Source organism: Pangasianodon hypophthalmus, chromosome 16 (genome assembly GCF_027358585.1).
Source record: "Pangasianodon hypophthalmus isolate fPanHyp1 chromosome 16, fPanHyp1.pri, whole genome shotgun sequence".
Classification (NCBI taxonomy): domain Eukaryota; kingdom Metazoa; phylum Chordata; class Actinopteri; order Siluriformes; family Pangasiidae; genus Pangasianodon; species Pangasianodon hypophthalmus.
Genome location: NC_069725.1, coordinates 21,482,418 through 21,505,844, shown reverse-complemented (window position 1 = coordinate 21,505,844; position 23,427 = coordinate 21,482,418). Strand labels below are relative to the sequence as shown.

The 23,427-nt window shown below is 38.8% G+C and overlaps 1 protein-coding gene across 1 annotated transcript in view; it reads right to left on the bottom strand.

The window, feature by feature from the left end:
* Positions 1–23,072, bottom strand: part of vdra (vitamin D receptor a) — a 71,142-nt gene extending 48,070 nt beyond the window's left edge. Inside the window, exon 1 of the mRNA XM_026920124.3 lies at positions 22,773–23,072. Within this exon, the coding sequence (XP_026775925.1) occupies positions 22,773–22,803 (31 nt within the window). The 5' untranslated portion in view covers positions 22,804–23,072. The remainder of the gene's footprint in view (positions 1–22,772) is intronic.
* Between the last annotated feature and the right edge of the window lie 355 nt (positions 23,073–23,427).

Here is a 23,427-nt window from a genome sequence, read left to right as displayed (position 1 = left end):
ACAAGCTGCAATCCACTGTACTCAGTATTCGGAAAGTTCCAGGTCGATTTTCCCGAGTTCTGATCTTAACGCATTCCAGTGCTTCTGCTCGGAAAAACGTGGATGCCTAGAGCAATCACCGTTTTCCTTTCTCTTGAAGTGAATAACACAAAAAACACATCTGATTACTGAGAAACCACAAAGTGCAAACTCCTCTGTCCTGAAAATGTACTGACTTGTCCCAAAGTCACACAGATTTACTGATTGTCACAAAGCGTTAATACTGGGCGATATTATAGTCAATCGTGAGAATTATGAGGCGCAATAGGACGCTGGCATATTGCACATGACTTTACATGCGTATCAGATGCACAACGGAAAAAAAAAAACCTCCAGAAATGTTAAATGAACTACAATAAGTATCATGTCATGAGCGGAGTGTCGAGCTCACTGGCCAATCAAGAGCTAAGCCTAAACCTAAAAGCTCTTTCAACCAATTAATACCACACGGGCAAAAGAGAAACATGAGCTCACGGCCAAAATCAACAATTTAGCTCGCTGAAGTGAACGCAGCTTCATCTGGGGGCGTATTAGTGCAGCTAGTAAAACCGCCACTTCTGAAAATGAGCTGTACGCAAACAAAGAAAAGCTGCTCGAGAGGTGAATAGGGCAGAGTGTGGGTTCAAGCCAAGGCCACTAGACTGGTTTAAGAGTTTGACACTTCACCTTGTTTTAACTGTGGACAGCCACGTGCTCGACAGCTTTTCAGAGGAGATCCTCTCATTAGCCAAAGGTTTACGACAAAAGTATCGAGTGTTACGAGTTTTGCAGTCCTTCGGCTAATGCCGAACATCAGGATCTACAGAGTGTTTACACAACATATTGCGTAATTTCGCCTCATTGCTGTTGCTTTACAAACACAAGAGATGCTTTCTGTTTTCTCCGTTGTTATGACAACCTCACCAATTCAGCCCACACTAATTGATCATTTTCCACTGTGCTGCAGGACTTGGAGTCCATTGTGTGTGTGTGTGTGTGAGTGAGTGTGTGAGAGAGAGAGAGAAAGAGAGAGAGAGAGAGAGAGAAAGAGAGAGAGAGAGAGAGAGAGAGAGAGAGCGCTGCAGAGCGGCGCTGATGATAGTGAGTAGAAAAGTTCCGCTGGCGAGAGAGAGATCGAGGTTAAAGGTGAAAGCGGTAAGATGAGAGGGCCAAATACAATGCGCGAGCTTCCAAGAGGGTGTGTTTGATACGCTCGCTGAGATTCTCACAATGTTGGCTCACGGCGAGAAACACTTCTGGGAAATAATGAGCTGAATCCGTGACTTCACCAGGGATTTTTTTTTTGTCCACAGCCTTCTTCTATATACAACATGGAAATACAACTATTATAAAACTATGTGCTTTATTCGTGCATTTTAAACCGTGTCTGTGCTGCTTAGTACTGAATTAAATAATCTAGGAACAACAAGAAAAAAACTAAATATGTAGAAGAGAAAATGAAATGTCTTGGATGATCCACCAGCAAAACAAAACTGCTGTTAAATACAAACAATTCAGAAATATCTACTACATTAACACTACATAAACACTCAGAGGTGTGCTGTTATAGAAAAATAATCACTAACGTTGTGGTGTGAGGAAGCGGAGCTACTGTTAACACCTTGAAGTTGTTTATTCCCAAAGTGTTTTATTCCTCTTAGCCCACAGCAATTTGCTAACTATTACATTTTTTGTACTAATTAAAGAATGAGGTCAGTTTTTGTCCATTTGCAGTTACATTTAATGGTAATAAAACAAGTTATTTCTGTTAACTGTTAACAGAACCATTCTGTCCAAAATTCTGTCCGTTTTGTTTTGCTTTCTGAGAAACTGCAAAAAGACTTTCCTGTGGCAGAAAAATGTACTTTCTGTTACAAAGCGCTCACACTGGAGACTCCTTCCACGTGTTAAACATCTCTTTGCAGAAAACTTCACCGTATCAATGATCATACCTTTTTCTTTGTACAGTAGTGTATGTATGCATTTCATTATCTAATCATTTATTTAGCACCAATTTTGGAGAAGGTTTGTTTATCTTTTTCCACTGCCGTACTTCTGACCAGTGACTGAAAGAGATTTACGAGGACGCTTTCAGCCCTATGTGCCCCTCGACCAACGCTTTTTGCGCTTAATTGTAAACAGAGTGAAATCAAACCGCACAAAATAGCAAACGAAACAATTCTGAATCAATAAGAAGAATAAGAAGACTTCATTCTGTACTGATTCAGACTAACAGGTGTGAAAGTGCTCTAAGCCGAGCAGTGCCATGACAGCGAAAGCATAGTTTTTCAGTGAGAGATACACACCGCAAGATTGTGGGATCCGTGACCTTAAAATGTCCTTTCCGATACTTCAAAGCAGGACAGGCATAGTTTACTACCAAACTCTTCTTCAGCATAGCGAAATGGCCACAAGTATTCTGTCAACTCGAGTGTAGGCTAATTGCTGGGTTGGTGTGCTGCTCAGACTCTCCGAAATGGAGGTTTCTGGTCTAACAGCATGTCGTTAAAATGCAACGTCTTATTGTGAACAGTAAACAGAAAGCATGTCGGTTTATTTGGGCACGGCTTTAGACAAATACATTTGGTGCTGTAACTGATTATTTTCAGTGACAACGGATTTTGCTAGAATTCCAGTTGGTCCGTCGTTTTGGTCTGTCTGTGGCAAATCTTTCACTAGAAAACAAAGGTAGTAAACAAATCATGCTCCATTAAAGGAAAACTCTACCCTGAAACATGTTTAAATATATTTATATTTACAACTTTGTGATGTGTTTAGAGATTCTTTTACTGACATTTCGCTCACATATATTGCCTCATCAGATGGGATATTACCTTTTTTTTTTTTTTTTTTTAAATTTAATTCTACCTTTTGGACTCTCGTTTCATATACATACATAAACCTATTTTTTTTAGCATTCTGGAATGATATTTTTGTAAATAAATAGTTCTAAAAACTCATATTTTCCATTAAAAAAAAAAGCATGGGGATGTAAACTTTTGCCCTGTAGTGATTTACACTTTTTTTTAATCCTTGGCTCTGAAACCACAAGCGTATTTTATCGTATTTTGGATCAGCCTTGAAAGACTGAGAGCTGGCAATGCTGGTGTCCTTTAAACTCCATTAATAAAGGGCAAATCAATAGATTAAACAACTGCGCTGTGCTAAACCTTGGCATAAACATGAACTCACAATAATAACTCCCATTCGCATGATAGCGTAATGTGTTTGTGATGTTTAACTGTTCAGTGATAAGCCTCGTCTCTCACCTTTATATTCAATCTAGCAAGAGACAAAGCTTTCAGAATTGAGAAAATCCCGACGTTTTGACAATTCCCCACTCACGACATTATTGTTTGATGCGCAAAAATGGAAGAAGCGTGGCTTCAAATCCTATCATTATCCTATCATACACAACCTCAACCTCTTGTTCTAGAGAAATTACAAAGAAAAATAAAATGTGGAAGAAAGTAGCAGAGATCATTCTTGCCTCTGGTGAGTGTACGTAGCTAGTACGTAGCTTGCTTTGCAAATCTGACGGTGTAGCTAGTGCGAAGACGAGGATGGAACACATAAATCATACGTAAATCCGTTTAAAAAAAAAAAAAAAAATCATATAGTGTGCTGTAGGCTATACATTCCTGTTGTACGTACTACTGTTTCTCAACATAACTAATGTCAAGCAGTGCAGTATTCTTCCAAACTCAAGCTTTCCGTCTCGTTCTCGCTGCAACGTCAGCGTTTCATGGTACTGCCTTTTTGTTCCACAAACTCGTGGAAACAGACACGAGGATTGCACATCAGCTTGATCACAAACAGATGTCTAATTATTACCTAAATTGCTTAGCTCTTGCCTAAAAGCAAAAGACGGATGATACACTTACACACCCACACACTAAAACTAAAGCCTGAGAGATTACGCTATTACACGAACTGACTTACTGACACACCTTTCCACAGCTTCTCATCTATCAGGTCGCTTCCAGCAACAGTAATTACAACCCGTTGCTGTTGTTAATGTTAGTACAGATGTCACGAGGTTATACAAGCTAAAAACAAGAGCGGGTTTCAGAATAACAACAAGTCCTAAGAGTGTTTCATTAACAGCGGCATTGAAACGTCCGGGTGTAACACTAATGCTAAATCAACAAGGATTAATTCAACCAGTCGCTACAAATCCATCTTAAAGCCATAGTGTAAACAAAACACTTCATTTAAAAAAAAAAAAAAAAAACAGGTTTAGAAGGAGTCTTTATCTAATATGTGTGTGAAGAATATTAAATAAACATGCCGTGATTATGTTATAACAGTAACGGTTACTTTATTAAGAGGTCAGGGACGAAGCAAGGACGTTTTTGGCTCAAGGTTGTCCTGCGTGTAATTGTCCGATCTGTTTATTACACATGGCATGAGTAAGATTTCTATTTTATATACTGTTTTATATTACAACCTCGAAAAGGCCAGTGATTATGTATTTCCGAAAGGGGTGTGATGACATGTATGGTGCAGCTCCTTGTTCTTGCCCATGCACCGAGGCTCGGTTACGCAACTGGTGCAATACGTTCCAAACCCAGGGGTGGACAAATTACTAGTCCGCATGAGCAAATTTCACGTCCGGGCTATTTGTTTTGTTTTTATTCATAGCTGACCAGAAGGAAAGTATGACTGCAAATCAAACAAAAGAGCTTCCCCTGTACAGACAGCTCTAAAATGTCTTCTTCTTCTTAAGAGTCGATGCCCTGTGGTGTCATAACTGCAAATTTAGCAAGGACTGAAACACTTTGCCATGCCACTATGTGAAAATAATCAACGACAACGTTGTGCGATGAAGCCGAGTTACTGTTCCCATGCTAAATTTGATTATTTCCCAATAACAGAACGTATGAACGGGCTTTGTTTAATCCTTTGTTTAATCTTATACCACAACAATTTGCAAAGATGAAATTGACTTTTTATCCATTTATAGTTACATTTAATTTAATTATCACTTGTGTTATAGCAGTGATAATCAGTTATTCTGTCATCAGCCTTTCTTTTTACTCTTCAAAAAAAAAAAAAAACAGAGTGTCATGTTACCAAGAAACCAGAGAGCACAAACTCCTCCATCTTGTGGGAAAACAAAGTGCTGTTACAAAGCGCTGACACTGGAGACTCCTTCCGTAAATGTTAAACAAACATCTTCTTATACCAACAATTCACTTACGTGGGGTTTTAGCACTACATGTCCCTGTGTAAATACTTACTAAGCACTTGTTACTACGGAAATATTAGATAACATATCAGAACAAGCTTTTGCCACTTTCACTGCATCGCTCCACCATCCCACATGGATGGAAGAGAGAGGTTTTGTGAGAAAATTTCTTGCTTCGTCGTTGGCTGTGTTCGGTCACAATGGCACCTTACGCGTTCTGAGATGGCTGATCTCAAATCACGACCAAAGAATTCTTTTATGATTTCTGTCACACAGTGTAAACGTGGCTTTAGCTGAAAGTGTAATCACAGGCAAATCCGATATCACTGTGCCAGAATCAACTCGCGGGAATAACACTCGCATTTACAAGTTACAAAGCTGAAGGACATGGCGGATCACCTCATAATCCTCAGTGATCCATGAACTGTGCAGCCCAAAATGGAATTACATTGTATCGAGGTGCGTAGCACAGCAGCATCAGTTGCACTAACGTGGCGTTACGGGCCTTAAACAGGAAGCGGAGTGTTTGGGTAAATGTTGCGGCTTTGCTCAGTTTCGCTTGGCCCGGCTAACGCGAGGAAGCAGATGTCCGATTGTGTGGGAGGTGAGAGTGTGTGTGTGTGTGTGTGAGAGAGAAAGTGTTTGTTTGTGGTTTGGCCTGGACAGCTGTCGGTTCCGAATGCCATTACTTCACTGGTGTTTGTTTTATTTCTCTCTCTCTCTCTCTCATACACACACACTCTTGTTTTCAAGCCGGCCTTCTCTCTCTGGAGACAGTGTGTGCCATCTCAGGAAACAGAAGGAGAGCAAGAGCGCTAATGAAGAGTCTTCACACACACACACACACCCCTACACACGCGCGCGTGCCAGGACACCATGCTGCCAATGCACACGATGAGAGACAGAAAGGAAAAGACAGAGAGGAAGAAAGAGAGACAAAGCGATTGCAGATAGCATTTATACCCACTACCTCCACACACACACATACGCACGCACGTGCACACGTGCACGCGCACACACACACACGCGCGCGCACACGCACACACACACACCTGCTGGCATCGTCAGCCAAAACATTTCTACTACAATAAGACGTTTAATTACAGCCGACTCGTCCTGCGTGTGAATGAAAGCAGAAGGAGGAGGACGAGCTGTAGGACGCCATCCAGCTAAACGCTGAATAATGCAGCACAGACACATTACCTTTACTTAAACATGTGACATGTGAGACGAATCAGAGCGATGGAGATAAACCAGCAGTCAGGCCTTAATCAGAGAACAGTGTTAACAGTGTTTAGAAACTGAACGGATCTGGAAAAAACGTTGATATTGTGAGCGTGTACACAGGATGTATGCTGCTGTACCATGAGAAGGGAATCTGAAACAGCTACACTGTAGACATGAAGTTATACTGACTGGTACAGATGGTGGTCACAAAAAACTTCTAGTGTGCACAAGCTCTCTACTGAATACTGTACTGAATACAGTACTGATTTACATTCTGTACTGAACATTTAGGGATTTAATCGGGTGTGTACTGAATTGTCGGGTGTGTTCTTATTTAGGTTCTGTCCTAAATAATGTACTGCTCTAGGTTTTATACTGATTACTGTACTGATTTCTTTTCTGTACTGAATACTGTACTGACTTCATTTCTACACTGGATATTGTACTGATTTCGTTTCTATACTGAATACTGTATTGATTTCATTTCTATACTGAATACTGTACTGATTTCACATCTATACTGAATACTGTACTGATTTCGGTTCTATACTGAATACTGTACTGATTTCGGTTCTATACTGAATACTGTACTGATTTCAGTTCTATACTGAATACTGTACTGATTTCGGTTCTATACTGAATACTGTACTGATTTCGGTTCTATACTGAATACTGATTTTGTGTCTATACTGAATACTGTGCTGATTTCCTTTCTATACTGAATACTGTACTGATTTCGTGTCTATACTGAATACTGTACTGATTTCGTGTCTATACTGAATACTGTACTGATTTCATTTCTACACTGAATACTGTACTGATTTCGTGTCTATACTGAATACTGCACTGATTTCATTTCTACACTGAATATTGTACTGATTTCGTTTCTCTACTGAATACTTTATTGATTTAGGCTGTGTACTGAATATGGTGCTGATTTAGGCTTTGTACTGAAAACGCTAATGATTTAGGTTTTGTGTTGAATACTGTACTGATTTAGTCTCTGTACTGAATGCTGTTTTGATTTAGGCTGTGTACTGAATATGGCACCCATTTAGGCTTTGTACTGAATACTGTACTGATTTTGGTTATGTGCTGATTACTGTACCAATTTAGGTTCTATACTGAATATGATACTGATACAGGTTCTGTCGTGAATACTGTTCTGATTTAAGTTCTGTACTAAAATACTAAATTAATCTCTGGTTCAGTGCTGATTACTGTTCTGATTTAGAGTCTGTACTGAACACAGTACTGATTTAGGTTCTGTTCTGAATAGGGCTGGGCATATGACCACTTTTCTGAGACAGTGTGCATATATAGACATGTTTTTTAATTATATTTTTTGTTATTTTGAATAATTACAAACTGATTGGAAGCAGTTGAGTTGCTGTTAAAAATTTGTAGTGAATTGAAAAATGTTAAATTAAATTGGGTCGAACTTGTTTTTCCTTCATTTCAGTCCATTTCCTCCCTCCATTCCACCTCATTTTTTGTAGACAGTGGATTAAGTTTTTGCAGTATTTTTCTTCACTGTCTGATTCATTATTATAAATTATACCTGCACATCCATGACCCAAATGGCCCACAGACTGCCACTTACCGCTTCCCTCTACTGCAAAATGAGGAAAGTGTGTGTGTGTGTGCTGATGTTAAAACAGGCACTGATGGTACTTCTTTTAAAGACTATAATTATTTGTTGAAGTATTCTAAACGGGTTCTCAGAAAAATGTATTAAGCAGCTGTACTGTGTATTCTGCCTTTTCAAAACGTCTCCTGGACTAGAGATAGAGAAGAACTTTATTTTTGTATTCTGAACATATAATATCATTACTTATACTCAATTAAAACCCAACCTTTGATATTTTAATATACATTATAATACTATATTATTTTATTATATTATATATATTTGAATATACAGTATTCTAAAGTTAGTTTTGGGACAAACCTGAAGGCAGGATCAGGCACTGAGAGAAGCCATTTTGTGGCTATGGCCACTTGTCACTATCTGTGTAAAGGTCAGCTTGTTTCCTCCCTCATCTATAACAAGCTAAACTGGGCTTAAAGGTCAGGTCACAGAGGTTCAACTGATAAGCTGATCATGCTGTATGTGCTGTCCGTACCTTAAACTATATTAACAGCCATTACAGGAGGTGTGTTAACACTTTTTCACATCAGCCACAAAGCTGAATCAGGGCCAACACCAGAAACTCCAAAGAGCTCTCTTCCTTCTCCTGCGGTCACATCTAAAGGTGATAACTCTGGCACTTTTGCTGTGGCTTTGGCTCCAGCCCTTGTAGCCTGAGGGACATGAGATTAACAGCCTGGTTCTTACTGCAAATTGTTGTTTTTTTGCGATGGCTTGGTGTTGCAAATTGCTTCATTAAGTGAGCCCCCTCTGTGCCTTATTGTTTAACTGCCCTGCACTGTGTGATCTTTCCTGGGAAAGACTGTACACGTTGGCTGGTGTGTAACCAGCGTTAGGAATTAGGTCGAGTGGAACAACACTGTACAATCAATGAGACATTACAGGATTCATCCACGTAGCTATTAATTACTACACCAAGCAGGATGTGATTGCTGTATACGCAGTTGAAACGTTTATTTAAAGTGTCACAATATTAGCTACAGTTACTGAAAAATAAGCCGTTTTTGTTGACATTTGTTATGCAACATGTCATAACACAATTATTTTAAATTGTGCGAGATTAAATTGTTTATTGTTTCGGGAGAAAAAAAAAACTCTCCATCATTGCAGATTCAAATCCAAAACATGTAAGCAAGTCTGATGTTTTGGTTCCTAGCTGTAGAAATCGAGACTTTAACAGCACTGTGGTATAGATATAAATATCCATACATGCTGAATTCTGGATTCTGATTGGTCAGAAGGTGTTGATTACTTTTCTATAACAACAGCTCTGAGAATATTTTAAACAGGTTTATATTAATGCACTCGTTCGTATACGTTAATGTTTCATTAGTAACAATTTACACAGAGAATTGTACGGTGTATAATCATCGATATGGTTAACGTTTTCTTTAAAGAGACGTTTATTTAAGATTTATGGAAGGAGTCTCCAGTGTCAGCACTTTGTAACAGTACATTTTCCATCACATCACAGTCTTCAGGAATTTACACTTTCTTGGCAACATGAAACGTTGTGGTTTTTTGTCTTATTAACTGAGAGAGAGAGAGAGAGCTGCTATAGCTGCTATAACATAAGTGAGAACAGGAACTAACTTGCTCAGCGGATGTTCCTTAACACTAAATGTAACTATAAATGGTTAAAAAGCATGATGTGTTGTTCTTTAATAAATAAAACTTGTTAGTGTTGGTGTAAAATGGAACGTAATCGCAACACCTCAGCGATGATTATTTTTCTATAACAGCACACCCCATGTGTTTTACTCCTTACATATTTAATAGGATTACACCAGGCTATTTTAATAATTCCATCCAGGATTTATGATTCAGTCTGGCCTTTGTCTCTGAAAACATGGTGTAAAATATTAAAAATGTCTGCATGATATGTGAGCTCTAAATTAAACTTTGAGCAATAAAAAAAAACACAGAAATGTAATAAAATGCCAGATGAATGTGTCGCCTCGTCGTGGCTTAATATTCCGAGGACAGTGATTGACAGCTTTCTGTCTGAGACTCCCAGAAGCGTGCTACAACACTCAACAGAGCAGCACTGTTTGTCCTTATAGCATACCAATGTCTGGTGTCGTTTTAGCGCGTGTGTGTGTGTGTGTACATAAATCACAGCGTCAAGCCGGTGGGTTAGCTAGCTGCGTGGAACTCTTGGGAATAAAGTCAAAGCGATTAGCAGCTTGGATTTTTCAAGCTTGGATTTTTTCAACATTAAATGTTGTTCTAAAGTCAAAATTAAAGAGTTTTATGTTATCAGTATATTATAGTTTTAAACACTTTATTATAAGACAGTTCTGTATAATTAACTTATGATTATTAATCATAGAACATTAGCTTTGATAAATATGTCAAAAAAATAATATATGTAAGAAAATATATTACATTTATTTTATATAATACAAATCATAAATTTATAAATATCGGTTATTTAATATATTTATGACACATTTTATATTTTTTATTTAATATATTTAAAAACAAAACAAAAACAAACATTTTATTACAGAAGTGGAAAAAAAACAAATACGGAAAAATTCAAATGTAATTATTTGTAATTTATTTAATTAAAATTCTATTTGCGTCATTAAAATTAAAGTTAGTTAATTAAAACAGATTGCATACGGCCCTAGTATTTATAGTATTGTGAGGATGAACAACATTAAATTAACTTAATGAGAACATCGTGGATTTATATTGCTTGTGGTTGTAACGTTTCGTTTCATTTTTACATTTAATGTTCAGAGTGTCAGCATGGTGATTAGTCTAAAGTCTTCAAGCTTTAGACCAAACACACCTAGTAACTAAAGTCTAAGAAGTCAAAAGTTCAAAGCAACAGAAAGTGTAATGATCTCAAAGATGTTTCAGGACGTCCCGAAAACGTTTAAAGCCGCCGAGTGAGCAGGAGAAAGCCAAAAAAAAAAAAATCCAGTAACCTTCATTTTCTAATCTAACTGAAATGTCACTCCGATAAACTCTGTGAGGAACAGACAGACTTTGGTGGAGACGGACGAGGGGGAGGATGGTGTGTGAGGGTGTGTGGTACTGTCTGTCTGCATCCTTCAGCTGTCTCACTCACCAGAAAAAGAGTTAGAAAAAGAGAGAGAGAGAGAGAGAGAGAGAGAGAGAGAGAGAGAGAGAGAGAGAGAGAGAGAGGGGAAAAACATCCATGATTAAAATAAGGGCTGGGGAGTTCTGCGTCATTTTATTACCGGACACAGAAAGACAGACACGGCGGCTCATGAAGCAAAACACAATGACAGAGACGTATAGGAATGTATGCTGAGAAAAGAGGGCAAGAGAGAGAAAGAGAGAGAGAGAGAGAGAGAGAGAGAGAGAGATGTGGAATGGAGCGAGACAGAAAGATGATAATAAAATGAGGAAACGAGGAAGGGGAAAAACAGGGTGGAGAACGTGTGAGACTGGTGCACTAGAGAGGAAAAGATGATGCAGGAGCAAGGTGGAAAGAGAAAGAGAGAGACATGAAAGGACAGAGAGACAGGAATAATGAGAGAGAGAGAGAAGGGTGGAGAGACGGAGAGACAGAAAGACAGGAAGAAAGTGACAGAGGTACAGAGAGACAGAGAAAGAGAGAGTGGGACAGAGAGGGAGAAAGAGAAAGAGAGAGAGAGAGAAAGAAAGACAGGGAGAGAGAGAGACTGTGAAAGAGATACGGAGAGAAAGATAGACAAGGAGATGGAGACAAAGACAGGGATATGGAGAGAGAGGAAGAAACTGAGAGACTGAAGGGGAGAGATATAGACAGAAAGAAAGACTGGGAAAAGAGAGAGAGAGAGAGAGCGAGAGAAGAGGAGAGAAGAGAAGAAGCTTGTAAAAAGGCCAACATGCTCCATCCTGTACACAGCACCACCCTGCTCTAAACCTCCAGCGGATTCCATAAGACTCAGCAGCTCCTCTGCAGAATAAAAGGTGTGTGTGTGTGTGTGTGGGTGTGTCTGAGAGAGAGAGAAAGAGAGAGAGAGAGAGAGAGAGAGAGAGAGAGACAGACAGACAGAGAATAATGGAATAAGATGACAGACGCCTGCAGCGCGGACACAGGAAGGGGAGGAGCCTGGTTTGGGGGCTCGTCGCCTGCTGGCCAATCAGAGCAAGCTTGCTCAGCTTGCCTGCCCCCTTCACTCCAGCCTACTCATACCGCTGCATGAAAAACACCCTGGCACAGAGCCGCACAGAGAGAAAGAGAGAGAGAGAGAGAGAGAGAGAGAGAGACAGAGAGAGAAGGAAATTGAGATGTGATATACAGAAACATAGAATGAGAAATGAAAGAAACAAAGAAAGACAGAAAGAAATGATGGGGTATGGGGGGGAAAATAGTTTTAAAAATTGATGAGAAATAAATTAAAAAGAAAAAGAAAGAAAGGATAGTTCGTGAAATTTAACAAGAAAGAAAGAAAGAAACAAACAAACAAACACAAAGAAGAAAGAACAAGAAAGGCTGACAATTAGAGAAAGAAAGAAAGAAAGAAAGAAAGAGATTATGGCATGTGTGAGAAAAATAAGCATAACAAATATTTTTAAAATGGATGAGCAATAAATGATTTAAAAAAGAGAGAGAGAAAAGAAAGGCTAGATCATATAAGTGAGCAATCTGAGCAAACGGAATGAGCAGGAGGAGGAAGAAGGGAGTGGACAAAAAGAAGCAAAAAGGAACAGAACAGAAAAAGAACAACAAGATGCAGGGGGAGAGGGGAGGCAGACGGAAAGAATGAGATAAGAGAAAGAGAAGTGAAAAAAAGGATGGAGAACAAGAGCAGCAAAGAGAATAAGTCAATAAAAAGAAATAAGAAGGGACAATAAAGAAATAAGGAGAGCAGTGCAAAAGAAAGAGAGAAAAAAGAGGTAAGAGAGAAACGAAGACTTAAGTGAAACCACAGACAGATGGGGAGACAGGGTGAGAGAGAGAGAGAGAGAGAGAGAGAGAGAGAGAAAGGCGAGGGCGAGAGGGAGAGGGCTGTCTCGCTCTCGTCCGCAGGATGAACTCTGTCTGGCTTTAAAGTTGGGAAGCGTCTACAGAACACCTGCAGCGGCGAGGACACACACAGCGGGGAGACTCTCCTCCGCAAGCACCGCTCCACGTCTAACGTCTCGCAGCAGCACAAAAAAACAACTTCAGCTCAATCAGAAAGAAACACAAAATCAACCATTTCACACTGAGAACGTTCGGCACGGCTGAGTCCTGCCGAATCAATGAGAAACGTGTTGTTTATTAAAACGATGATATGCATCATGAGAGGAGAAAAAACACACGGGAGAGTCAGACAGTAAACTGGTGTGTGTACCCGTTTTCCAGCAGACCACACACTGCGTTAGTACTGACTACTGAACCGTGGCTCCACTCATCCTTTAAACAGTGTTCAACGCTGGCCACTTTTAGCAAGGATTCATTCAAACTCTCTCCCAATGTGCGTGCAAACCGAGGTGTTTTTTTCCGTTTGATTCATGGCACAAAAATGCTGTGGTTCCTGACAACTCCCTAACTGGTTTCGTTTTCATGTGAAATGCCCATCTTGTGTCTAACAAAATTACCAACTTATTTAAAACTGATGACTAAGTAGCCATTAAATCAAATGTTTTGTGACTCATCTTACTGTAAAAGCTTTTTTTTTTTTTAAAGAAAGAAAACATGCTCATTCTTACATATGTACCTCATATAAGGTGCACTAAAGACACGACTTGTAGAGCTGCTGGTGCAAAATGTTTAAAATGAACGCCTTGTTGATGAGAGAGGTCAGAGGAGGATAGCCAGTCTGGTTCCGAACTCACAGAAAGGCTTCAGTAACTCAAATTACAAGCGTTTTGAGCTGAAAAGCATCTAAGAATGCACGCCGTAACGTAAGGGAGACTTTGATGCCGATACATCAGTTCTGAAAACACCACTCTTTACCAGTGTGTTGAGCTGAAAAGCACCTCAGAATGCACAATTTAACCTAGGGAAGGCATCGATGTCAATACTTCAGTTATGCGAGCACCACTTTACAAGAGTGGTAAGCTGAAAAGCACTCGTGCCTAATGGTTAGAGGCTCGGACTTGTAACCCGAAGGTGAACCTGAAGGTTGTGGGTTCGAGTCTCAGGTTCGGCAGGGATTGTAGGTGGGGGGAGTGAATGACCAGCGCTCTCTCCCACCCTCAATACCACGACTGAGGTGAGACCCTTGAGCAAGGCACCGAACCCCCAACTGCTTCCCGGGCGCCGCAGCAAAAAAGCCTGCCCACTGCTCCGGGTGTGTGTTCACGGTGTGTGTGTGTGTTCACTACTGTGTGTGCACTTGGATGGGTTAAATGCAGAGCACAAATTCCGAGTATGGGTCACCATACTTGGCCACAAGTCACTTCACTATCCCAGAATGCACACCTTAACCTAAGGGAGACATCGATGCTGATACTTCAGTTCTGCGAACACCACTCTTTACAAGCGTGGTGAGCTGAAAAGCATCTCAGAATGCACAATTTAACCTAGGGGAGGCATAGATGTCAATACTTCAGTTCTACAAGCACCACTCTACAAGTGGTGAGCTGAAAAGCATCTCAGAATGCACTTCTTAACTTAAGGGAGACATTGATGCCCATACCGCAGTTCTGCGTGCACCACTCTTTACAAGCGTGGTAAGCAGAGAAGCATCTCAGATCGCACAATTCAACTTAGAGAGACATCGATGCCAGTACTTCAATTCTGCAAGCACCACTCTTTACAAGCATGCTGAGCTGAAAAGCATCGCAGATTGCACAATTTAGCTTAGAGAGACATCGATGCCGATACTTCAGTTCTGCAAGCACCACTCTTTACAAGCATGGTAAGCTGAAAAGCATCTCAGATTGCACAATATGTCAAACCTTGAAGTGGATGGGCTACAAGAGCAGAAGACCGCATCAGGTTCCACACCTCTCAGCCAAGAACAAGAGGCTACAGTGGGCACAAGTTCACCTGAACTGGACAGTTGAGGATAGTTGGTCTGATCAGTCTTGCAGGGTAGTCAGAATTTGGCATCAACAGCAAGAATCCATGAATCCAACCTGCTCTGTTAACAGTTCAAGTTGGTGGTGGTGGTGGTGGTGGTGCAATGGTGTGGGGAATGTTTTCTTGACACACACTGAGCCCTTTACCAATACCCACTGAGCATTGTTTGAATGCCATCTGAGTATTACTGCTGACCACGTGGCCACAATTTACTCATCTTATAACGGCTACTTCCAGCATGAGTCATCTCAAACTGGCTACATGAACATGACATCGAGTCAAAGACCTCCCCAGTGATGAGACCTGAAACCAACAGAGCACCTTTGGGAAGCTGTAGAACGTTGTAGCATGAATACAGTCTAGTGAAACGTAGTGATGTTCAAAAGTAACAGACTAGCAAGTTTTCCTTTGGAAATGCTGAAAGTAAGGGTCAAAAAGAAAAATTCAAGGAAAGCACAGATACTTAAAAAATATACTCAATTACAGTAACATAATAAAGTATAACCTTATTACTTCAAACCTCTGGACATGTTTAATATTTGGCATTTGTTTTGTTGCCATGCAGCGTCCCAAGTTGTGACCTCATCCCCCAAACTCAACCTTAGCTCTTTTCTTTTTTAGCGCCATACCAACACCAAGCCTCCACTTACACAATCCCGCAAATAGCTGCTCTTTCCATGTGGAAGCCATTAAGCCCTTTTCATAAAGTCACCTACTACAGGGCAGGTCTGGAGGCCCACCATCATAAAACACTTTTAGGGATTTGAAAAAAAAAAAAAAACATTACCAGCACCCCATCAGGGGAAGAGGTGAGTAGTGAGATCTCTGCTGGATGCTGTCACGTGTTGGGCTAATTAGTAACGGGAAGACGCAAAAGAGTCAGGCAAAACATGGTGTTACCTTGGCATCTCCAGGGAACACGGGAGGTCCTCCACGTGGAACGTTTGGACATAATGTGCTCAAATAAAAAAAGTCTAATGAGCACATTGTAAATGCAACAGCATGTATTAGTAACGGGGGCCACAAGTGTTTACACTACAACATACAGTACATATAGTGAGAATTTAATAAACCACGCTGAATTTAATAAAAAATCTTTATCTGGGATCAAGTCACACAAGCAAACCGCAAGCATAAACACCTCCAGTGCAGGCCACAGACCTTTACGGCTGTGGTTCTTAAAGTGAGGTCTGTGAAGCATAGCCAGGGGATCTACAATCTTTTTAATTTCTTACAGTAGTGAAAATCAAAACCCACCATTATCAAAGCTACTTATTATTGAGTTCTTATAGTTATTAGCTGGGTCACTTAAATCAAATCTTCGAATTTGGACCTAATGTGTTCTGTGGTTGAAAAGTGCTGGAATAAAAAGGGAGCTCTCTGGGTGGGCGGGACGGCTTTACTATTTCTCCCTTGTCAATCAGAACGACACTAACCAATCGTGGGTGTCTGGGAGCTTGTGTATGCGGAAGAGGGCAGATAACGCTTTTCCCCAAGTGTGTTACACTGCCCTTTAACATAGCAGCTTGAAAAGACAGTTAGTGTCACGTGTCTTGGAAGAAAACAAGAAAAAAAATCAACTTAAATAGACTCCTAAGAGTATAGACAACTTCATTCACTATTAGATAATTCTTCTTAACAGCCACATAACAATATGATATTTGTAGTGAAGGATCATTTCATACCATTATGCTGGATTTTCTACATCAAATAATATAATCAACAATTTAAATAAAAAAAAAAAAAACAGCATCACTGCAAATCAATCCTACACTTCTTCTAAGTGATGACCTTTATCTTATGATGAAACACTTCTATACTGACGGCCTCTTTCAGAATGACCCCGCCCCCTCTCTCTTTCTTTTAAAACAACAATAACGGATTTAATGTTGAAATTTTGCACTGAATCTAAAAATAAAGCTTTTTTATAAATATATTACTAGAATGTAATTTTTTTTCCCATTTAATTTTTGTATACTCCATTTTTCATAGTTTTTTAAACACTGTTTTTTAAACACAGTTTGGATGAAAGTTTAATATATTTTTGATAATTTGATATTTTTGCCATATTGCCCCTTTAAAGAGTAAACTGCTCACTGAATTAACAAAAAATAAAACCTCCAGTAAGTGAAGCAGAACCAAACTCAGAGCTTTTTTTTTTTTTTTTGAGATGTTAATACAGGTTATTAATTTGAGCTGTCACTTACAATGTGAATGAATGCACAGTATGAAAATCTCGCCTTCCAGAGCCTTGTGTCTGTCTGAGATAAAGGCAGCAAACGCAAAATGTACAAAGATTTTCATTGTGCGACGGAGAACTGTGGAGAGAAAATGTTTTAATAAATGCTTATGAATGTTCCAGTTTATTAAACCACGCAAAAGGCACCTTTACGTTATTCCACTATATGAATACGGAAAAATGAGGGAGCACCGCAATGCTGACATACCAAAATGTATACCACCATGCTGATGAATTCTCGATTCTGATTGGTCAGAAGGTGCTGATTCAGCTCTGACAATAGCTCCGTCTGCGAGGTTTGTATTAAAACACTCGTTTTAATAATTTGGTATTTTTCTAATTACAACTTACAAGGGAACTTTTCTATGAGGAGACATTTGTTTAGCAAATTTTGTAAGGAGTCTCCAGTGTCAGCGCTTTGTAATAGTCAGTTTTCAGCCTTCACGATGGAGGAATTTGCACTATGTGGTTTCTTGTTAACGTGACACTCTGAATTTTTTTGTCCAATTAGCTTCCAGAGAGAAAAGAGAGGTGATAACAGGAAATATCTTGTTTCTTGGATGATCCGCAACAATTTAGATAGTTAAATGTAACTACAAACTGAAAAAATAGTATAAATGTGTCACTCTTTAATAAATAAAACTTGCACATTGCTGTGGTATAAACGGACTAAAACACTTGCTTCATGTTGGGCCTCGTCACACCACTGCATCATTGATTAGTTTCCTTTAACTGCATGCCTTGATTGTGTTTTATTCCTTACTTAACTGACTGTATGAGACTGAGCACAAAATACAGTAAAGTATTTCAGCAACTCCAGCAGGAATTAATCACATTTTAAAAAGTCAATTTCCTGAGTTTTACATATGATTAGAAGCATAAACGCTCATACTTCACTAAGAGAGCTTTCGAGAGATTAGTCGATAATGAATAGTCGATAAAATAATGAATGCTTGCAGCTCTTATAAAGGTTTTTCAAGGAAGTGTGGAACTTTGTGTAGCCGAAATAAAAGATGCATGACTCATAGATGTGTTTGTCTAGCGACTGAAAGCTGTTCCGTTCACAGAAGAATATTATTATTTAATTCCAGTCTTGCATTTCTGTAAAAGCAGGAGACATAACAAAAAGAAAAACCTCAACATGAAACTACAAACTAATTGCTGTGTAGGGTTAGCATCGATCCGATACCCAGGACCAGACAAAATGGTGGATGAGATATCCGAGAAAAAAAATCTGATCCAATCCTGTAACAAATGGAAAAGACTGGAATTAAACTTTTCCAAGAATTAGAGTTTTTTTCCAAGAATTAGACTTTTTTTTTTCTTAAGTCTCTTAAGGTTTTTTTTTTTTGGAACAGGAAATGTTTACATATAAAGAGACTTGATGGTATTTTTTTTTTTGGGTTAGGATTCATTTCTATTACATTTATACTTTACAATGCAAGTGATTGTTTTGTGAAAGCTGCAGTTTTGTGTAAGTCATGTTTTTAGTTATGTATTTTTCCTGTGGTTCCATTTTCTTGTTTTTTTTTTTTTTTATCATTTTAAAACTTAGTAGAACTTTTAAAGAAAATAATATCAGATATTAACTTATAGTCACAATTTCAGTATTAGGAAAAAAAGTGGTATCGTGCCATCTCTATTCTATTGCTGTTGTGTATTCTGAAGAGTATTTTTAGTATTATTATTATTTTAAACATTTTTTTTTTGTTTTTACTTCATGCTGTTATTTCAGCATGAAATTTATCAGTACGGAAGGCCAGGAAACGTGACTCCCAACTCAACTCTTTTGTTCCAGTCTTAAGTCTTAAGGCTATTCATTTAAACAACACGGCAAAACGTTCAAATCAAAACAAATCAAATCAAATCAAATTTCCTTTCTGTACACGGACCCTTGCTGAGGTTTATAGATTGAACCACGTTATCGAACATGTGGTGAAGGTTTGCATAAAAGACTGCAGAAATGAATTCCGGTTAGAAGAGGAACGGGCTGATTAGACCTAATTGCTTCCTGCTTCCAGGAAAAGATCTGATACACATTGGGCAGAAAAAGAAATAAAACGAGCAGATTAGAATCAGTGCGTAAACGCAGGTTAAGGAGTGTGAGCAATGCCAGAGCTGCCACATCCCCTCCTGCTCGGCTGGTGCCAGGACTGCACACGAGCCCACGCTGATTCCTGTTTACGTCTGCACACTCCAACCGCTTTAACGGCTCTAGAAGCTCGAAAAAAGCGTGTAAGATCACAATTCGTGTGTTACTGCATCGGAGTGACTGTACCTGTGTCTGTGTGTATGTCTGTGTGTGTGTGTGTTTGTTCACAATGCAAACTGGAACCCCGCGCGCAGCCAAAAACTTTGCGGAGATGCAAACAAGCAGAGTTACATCACAGGGATCAGAGGTTACCGCACACTGCTCGACAAACAAACACCCGATGTGCCAATGGAGCAAAACTCCTTCTTCTCTGGTCAAAACTTTAGCGAGAGATTCAAGCTGCAATCACAGCTTCATTGTCTTTGCTGCGCTTCTATAAAAAGAGGCAGAATTGTCACAGATAAGGAATAAAACACTGGCTGATATGACAACAGTATGATTTCACGGTTCTCGCAGGCATTTCTACGATAAGTGACATTTATCTCGATGTATAGGTGAAGTATGCTCACAAACTGCCAGCAAAAAAACAAACAAACAAAAAAAATGGTTTGATAACACTTTATTTTATGTCTATATAAAATAAAAAATTTTAATTAAAAATTTTGAAACATGCTAAATTTTTTTATGTATTCAATGAAGAGAAGATTACATTTTTTAAATAAATAACTACATAAATAGTTAACACTGAAAAGAAGAAAATAATTAGAAAACTGTAAAAAAAATAAATAAACACTTTTAAAAATTAAGTACAAAATTTTAACACCACATCAGCAGCTTCTAGTGAGTTTGTAAAAACATATTTTTTTTTTTTAATTGTGACATAATTTATTCTGATAATCATATTATGTCATTAGATTATAAGCTAGCTACTTGGTGGCATGCTGTTATTGGAAAATAATCAATGACGGGGAAACAAGATACGGCCTCACACAAAGTGGAGTTCCTGTCACCACCATAAAGTTTTCCGATAACAGCACATCCTGAAGTGTTTTATTCCTCTTATACCACAGGAATTTGGCACTGATTATGATGTTTTATAAAAGTGCGACATGCTGTACTTTTTATCCATTTAAAGCTACACTAAATGTTGGGAAAGCTTCACCATATCTACAATAACACATTTTATTTTTAATCGATTTAAGTGTAGTCCCTGTGAACTCCCTGTTACTACAGAAACGGGAAAGTATTACAACGGAATATACGGAATACCCGGAAACATAATTGACACCTTCTGACCAATCAGAATGGAGAATTCAACAGCGCTATGGTATACAGGTGGATAATATGGACAACATGGAGTGTTCTCAGTTCTTGCCAAACTTTAGCTATTGATTTAATACTTAAAAAGATCTAATACATGGAACAATGTCACATTTAATAACATGCAAAAAACTTTCCTACATCCAGAACCACTTAAAGAACAGAAAGGACTAAATATACCCCTGTTGTATGCTCAGAAAACAGTATTAAACTGAGGTTTAATTATGTTTAACAAGAGAACGTCTTTTGTACTTTTAATTAGAGGAACGTCATTAAAGTTATCGGATAATAATTAGAACATAAACATACCTTTACGAAGTGACTTTACTATCCTGACTGAAGACTGAGAATCTATTTAACGTGTTGTCAGATGGGTGAACTAAAATGCATTACAAATCCAGAAAGTTATTTTTCCCTAAGCAAGTTATTTGCTATTAACTATATTGCAGGTTTGTCTTGCGTTGCGTTTCCTCTTCACATTGTTATGTGGGTGGTGTAATCGGTCACATGACCAGAGTCGATTACGTCAGACATGCACTTGAGAAAGAAGACGATCTGTATCGGGGGACATAAGATAAAACTTATGCCAGCGTTTTGTTGCATGTAAGAGCATATGAGTGTAATTACACATTTATATCGTCTTTATAGGAAACATGATGTCGAATCTAGCTATCCAATCTAACTACTTAAAAAAAGTAAAACTGAAAATAAATTATGCTTTTTATTTTCTTTGCCTGAGTGTAAAAACAAATTCTGTATGATTCTCATGATAACATTTCAAACATTTGGTTTAAATGATCATCCGGTGTGACTTTGGTCATAGCTGTGAGCAGTATAAAAAAATTCAACTAACTTTGCTGCATTAAAATTATTAAAAAGGCCAATTTTTTTGTCATGGCAATATCAAAGAGATTCAAATAGCTGGGAAAAAAATTTTGTTTGTGATTTTTTTTAAGTTAATAATATTTCATGTGTTTTTATTAGACGAAAGGCATAAATACTGATACATTCATATTTAAAAAATCAAATCTTGAGACAGTTGTGTATTTATGAGGCTTATTTCTAAATATCTATCAGTTACTGCAATGTTTGAGTCCTTTTTTGTTTGTTTGTTTGTTTGTTTTTTAATAAAAACGACTAATTTTCGACTTTAAAAACATTTCACTCAACCAAACGGAATGCAATAACACAACTGCTTTCATTCATATTATTGAGAATAAAATAAATAATAAATAATTTCAGAAACAGCCAAAGCCCACATATGGAGAAAAAATGGCTAAATTCCAAACAGCTCTTTTTAGGAGATAAAGTGCACTACTTAAGGGTCTCCAGAAGATGACTTCAGAGCGCGCAGAGTGCGCATGGGGAAGGGGTTATGGATCTGTTTGGGATGAAGCCCCGCTGCACGGCTCCTCTGCCCGCCTGCCTGCTCCTGCCTGCCTGCCTGCTCCTGTCCTACCTGCAGCTGCTTGAACCTAGGGCTCCAAGTTGCCCAAAATGTATCCAGGCAACTCTGTGAAAGTTTTCCAAACATATTTATACAGAAATAACACTTTGTCAGAGTGATGTATAGCCGTACATCACTCTATACACATTAATTAATTAGCAAATCAAAACTAGCTAACTTAAAACAGTAAAACAGTGCAGTCCTCAGCAGCTCGTCCATTTTTAGTGTTTTGAGAGATTATTTGGACTTTCAGATCTGTTTTGTGCAACAGAAAAGCTAGCAAAGCTAAAAAAAAAACACCTAAGACAAGTTTCCTGGCGCATTTTTTGTAGCAGTAACGAAACTAAGGCGCTTTCTGCTTAACAGGACTGTTAACTCACACTACCGCACTACAGAGTGTACACAAACAGTGGGCCAGTGTAATGAGCGTACTATTCCATCGCACTACGAAGTGCGGTAGTGTGTAAGTGTGGACGTTAGCAGTGTTTATGTGTGTCAGCATGGCTAGCCGTTTAGCAGAACTGCACTGGGAGCTCCGCCACACGCCAAACTCACTCGGTCAAACGTTTCTCCATGAAAAACTACAGCACAATAAAAGTATACGTTACCAGGGGAGATCCGAGTTGACTTTCGAACCATCCAAATACTGGTCTTCACTTCAAACTCAACGTTAATTCCACACAAAATGGGTGTATATACATATATATGTAATTTTTTCTCTACTCGTCAACCACCAAAGAGGTGGACATCATCGACTCGGCTATGCCCCGCCCTTCGGCTCAGCAGCGCTGCGTGTCGACATACCCTCTCTCACCGGCAGCCAATCACAGCCAACCTCTGTGAATGCCCTCGTCGCGGATTGGTCCGCCAGGATGACAGCTCGATTCGGATTGGGCGAATGGAACTCCACTGACTACACCAGCATACACGTTTAGGGGTGTGTCCTGACGTCATCCTCTAGCCAGCGAAGAGGTAAACAATCCAGTCCTTATGAACTTGGTGATATTGTAAATATATAAATATATGAATAAATAAATAAGCCGCAGAGAGTTTGCTTCCTTATAAGAACATTTGTACATAATATAAATAATCTTAAATCATTAAAAAGCGCAAGCTAAAAATGAAAAAGGATGCCTAGAATGTGATTCAATATTTTCTATTATTTGTAAATAATATAACATTTAATAAAAATAATGACTATTCCAGGCACCAGGAAAATCTTTGCATCACGTGACAGCAGGTTATTGCACTTGGTCCCTGAAC